The sequence below is a fragment of the Thunnus albacares genome, chromosome 13 (genome assembly GCF_914725855.1).
Source record: "Thunnus albacares chromosome 13, fThuAlb1.1, whole genome shotgun sequence".
NCBI classification, from domain to species: domain Eukaryota; kingdom Metazoa; phylum Chordata; class Actinopteri; order Scombriformes; family Scombridae; genus Thunnus; species Thunnus albacares.
Genome location: NC_058118.1, coordinates 30922034 through 30926600, shown reverse-complemented (window position 1 = coordinate 30926600; position 4567 = coordinate 30922034). Strand labels below are relative to the sequence as shown.

Genomic DNA, 4567 nt, shown 5'->3' with positions numbered 1-4567 from the left:
CAGCCGCCACTGGTGTGGGAGTTGAATGCAGCTCATTTTTGTAGGATACAGTAGAAAGGCCTATATACATACAGTACATTATATACAAACTTTGTATGAAGTTTGGTGTTATTGTCATTTATTTAACAATAAGTATAGGTCTTATATTTACAATTCAGTAGTGGGGATGATCTATGAGGGGAAGAGAAAAAATGGAGTAAGGGTGACAGTTTAGTGATAAAGTGCTGTAGAAAAATACCATCAAAACTAAAATTTGTAGCTCTGTACTGCAGTTTTTCCTTTATTAGGGCCCGAGCACCTAGCGGTTCGCTCACACTCTCCATTCAAATATATGAGTATTTTTCTGTGTCCAGCTGCAGTTACTTATTGTCTCTACACACCTGACAGTACACATTTCAATCAAACTTTGACCAGGTCATGTGGGTCAAAAGTTTTTACTTTTCCAAAATTATACTTGATGAAAATTAGGAAATTAATTTGTTTTACACACAAACTCATCAGGGGTTTTCAATTTACTAATTGAAATCCAAGTGAATGGGCCCAAAACTTGCATCATTTTGATGACACAGGTGTGAGCAAGACAGACACGTCTTACCCTGCAGAAAATTCTCACACTGTTGAGATTTGATGTTTTGCCATGACAGAGGAAGTCGCTATAACTTTATTGTAAATGCTCCAGTCTGCACCAAACTTCTCCCGGCCTGAACAAGTCTACATGACATTATTCCATCAGTGATGAAAACTGGCTGAATAGCGCCCCCTTCGAAATTTCAGCAAAGCAGCCCCAGCAGCAGGTAAAATAGTGGACAAAGGAAGTGATGTTTAAATCCTTCTCGCACTGTCTGAAAACAGCTCGGGTTTGAAGACATCTACATGCCCGTGACAGAAGCCCTTCGATTGCGTTGCGGCCTGACGTGTGCGGAGGCGTGAGGGCCCGTTCAACGCTGCTTGCAGCTTTAATATTAATAGTGGGATTTCACAGGAATACTCCCCAAGTTTCCAAAATAACAAAATGAGGATTGTTTCTTTTAAAACGCCTTTGTGAGTTTGTTGGTACAGTTTGTGATATTGTATGAATGTAATTATCTCAGGTTGAAGTCACAGATGAGGATAAAAGATTAGATTGAACATGAAACTTCAGCCATGTAAATACTTGCATCTGACACTGTAAATGAGGTTTATATTCAGTTTGCAAGGCCTCTGTTCTCTAGAGCCAAGGGTTTTTTGCATTGTAGGGATTTTGAATATTTGATGAGCAGTAGAGCAAATATGTTTTTTTTAAGTTAAAAATATGTTTCTTTAAAAAATATTTTCCAATGGTTAATGAAGGAAATTAGTATTGAAACTGATGACAAATAACTGGTTCATCATCTTTGAGTGCTGCTGTGTGCCAAGCATCAAAGATCTCCTCCAGATGTGTGTTAATGTATAGAAAAATCATTTGTTTTGATCATTTGTGTCTGATGTGTTTTTCCACGAAAAAGTGCAAATGCTTTGTTGAAAGTCCTTAAAATCAGAATCAGAAACAGGTTTATTGTCAATTTATTGATGTTACCTTGGTGTTGTTGTGCATAACAATCAAAGTTAGAAGGTAAGATAAAACTCAAATACCTATAGAATGTATGAGAAAAACACAACTACCACAAAAGACAGGTAATATAAATATATACATAAAATTCATAATTAAAATTTTAGATATAGTAAATATATACAGTATATATATAAACTGACATCTACTCTCTAGCATTACACAGTGGATGAGTTGTAACCTATTTAAATTAAATAAAGACAAAACAGAAGCTCTTATATTTGGCACAGATGCACAGAGAGAAGAACTTTCAAGCAGGCTTGGAAATCTGGCTCTACAGATTAAACTAGAAGTAAAAAACTTAGGTGTTATCCTTGACTGTGAATTGAATTTTAAAAGTCATGTCCACAACATTACAAAGATAGCCTTTTATCATTAAACAAACATCGCAAGAGTCAGACCCTACCTTACTTTGGAGGATGCCAAGGAACTCACTCTTGCCTTTGTTTGTTCACGCTTAGATTATTGTAATACACTTTATACTGGTTTACTAAATAAAACCATTGATCGGCTGCAACTCGTTCAAAAGTCAGCAGCAAGAATTTTAACCAACACTAGGAAAAGGGAACATATTAAACCAGTATTAGTGTCATTGCACTGGCTACCTGTAACATTGAGGAAATATTTAAAAAAAATTCTTTTACTTGTTTTTAAAGCCCAATATGTTCCAAACTGTTCGCTTAGGTCACTTAACACTGGCTTGTTAAATGTGCCACAAATAAAATGCAAAAAGTAAGGTGAGGCAGCTTTTTGCAGCTATACACCAAAGATCTGGAACAAACTCCCACCACATATAAGACAAGCATCCTTGATATTTTCAAGAATCAGCTCAAAACTTATTTTTATGGTCTTGCTTTTAATTAACTCAACTTTTGGTATTTCCTCTTGACTGTTTTTACTACCTGTTGTGTCTTTCTTATCTCATGATTTTACCTCTTTTTATCTTATTACCTCTTTTTATAACTGTAGTGTTTTTTATTGTTTATTGTATTTTTTTTTTCCTTTCTTTTAATATTTTACCTTAATAAATCATATTCATTTATACTCAGAGCACAGAGAAACTTTCAGTGAAGATGAAACATCCAAATGAGGGAATAAGAAGAACATATTTTTGAGTTGAGGGGGACTTTAAGTTTTTGCCACAGTGTTGGGACTATGTTGATGTAGAGTGAAGTGTTTGACTACACTAAAATATCTACAGATATTAAAATCACTTCTGCATATTGCATTTGCCAACAATTAAAAAACAATGAACTCAAATACAGTATGTGCAGAGTATAGATAATTCAGGAAGGATATAAAGTACTGTTGCAATACTACATTATTTCATTCTGTATTTAAATTTTAAAGACATTAAAGACATTCATATTTCTTTCAAATTAATATATATCTCTTTAAATACGCAAAAGTGCTTGAATAATTCAATGTCATGTAGGTTGAGACCCCAGCCTTGGCAGTTTCAATCGACAGCATAGATGGTAAATGAGGATGGGTCTGATGGTCTGGTCTCTGATGCCATAGATTAGAGCACTCAGACATCTTGGGAGAAGGATAATACATACATAAAGAACTCTCTGGATGCGTCCAATTGCTACTCTGTCTAGGAATTTTGACATGGCAATAATCAATGGGTCATGTACAGTAGAGGAAAGACTGAGGCCCAGCTGCACCAGGTGCAGCAGCAGTGTGTTACGAGCTTTATGGGCTGAAGCTTTGTCTGTGGAGGCTGACCTGGCTGCTATCACCACACCAATATAGGAACAAGTTACTGTCACACCAGCTGATACAAATAGGAAACAAGTGAAGGCTTTGTTATAATGATCAGGTAGTGGGCTGAGAAACATGGCTATGTCAGAGCAATGGTCTTTCATCTGCAGGCTCTCCAGTTCTTCAAATGGAAAATCTAACAGCAAAATAACTTGTATGAGAACATTTAGTGAACTGAACGCCCAAACTACAACAATAGCCACACCTGTGTTTCTGATGGTGATGATGGTAGTGTGCCTCAGTGGGTAGCACACAGCTACATATCTCTCCAGAGACATCACCACCAGTGTGAGAGGAGACACTTCATTTGTGAGATCAGCGAGCATGGCGAGAAAACCACATACAGGATAGGTCAGCCATATTCTACAAGCAGACAGTAGATACAGTAACTGGCTTAGTGCCATCTGCACAGTGTCTGCAAAAAGTAGATTATACAGAAGAATATAACGGGAGGTCTCCCTAAACAAAGACTTACTCCTCAAGGTGAAAAGCATGATCCCATTAATGAAGAGAAACACACAGCATGCCACTGTAATTGGAGCAGAAGACAACACAATTTCCAGTAGTCTCCGGTACTGCAGTCCAACAGTGATGTTGGTCTGAGATGGAGTTGCATATGACATATTAGGGAGGCATTTATCAGACCCCTGTGAAAATGAGATAATATATCTGAAGGGTTTTACCCTGTTATATGGTTAATTTGACTAACTGGAAAACACATTTAAGATCTCAAAAAAACATTAAAATTTCAATGCAATTATGACACAAAAGCACAATTAAACAGTTTTATCCTTAGAACAGTAAAAACCCATCATCTTTGCAGATGTCTGTTGAGTTCACATGTAAAATAGAAAATAACCCACATACATGTTCCCTGTGCCGACAGTTAACAGGTTAGAGGCCGTGCTTGAGTCCATGTGGGGGGAACTGATCAGCAGGGTTTGCCTGACCTTAAATGCATTTTAAGATCTCAATCCTCACACCCACTTCATGTGATACCATGACATGTAAGTATGGTAACTAGATCAGTAATGTTAAACAGTGATGGATGATGTAATCCCTTTACAATTCTTACTCAATACTCTAGTTCATGTCATTGTATATTCTGTTGCCTGGAGATTCAGTACAGAAGCTCGGTCCAACCTACACTAAGGTGGATAATCAGTCTGCTCCTGACAAAAAGTCCAGCATTCTAATAAAAATAGGCTATTT

The 4567-nt window shown here is 36.8% G+C and overlaps 1 protein-coding gene across 1 annotated transcript; it reads right to left on the bottom strand.

The window, feature by feature from the left end:
- Positions 1 to 3015: 3015 nt before the first annotated feature.
- On the bottom strand, positions 3016 to 3978 carry LOC122995867 (odorant receptor 131-2-like). Its single transcript, XM_044371247.1, has one exon. It carries the CDS (start codon positions 3976 to 3978, stop codon positions 3016 to 3018), a length of 963 nt encoding a protein of 320 aa, XP_044227182.1.
- Between the last annotated feature and the right edge of the window lie 589 nt (positions 3979 to 4567).

What these genes read in the sequence shown, in the direction of transcription:
- LOC122995867 (XM_044371247.1), bottom strand. Translation starts at nt 3,978, where the DNA reads ATGTCATATGCAACTCCATCTCAGACCAACATCACTGTTGGACTGCAG.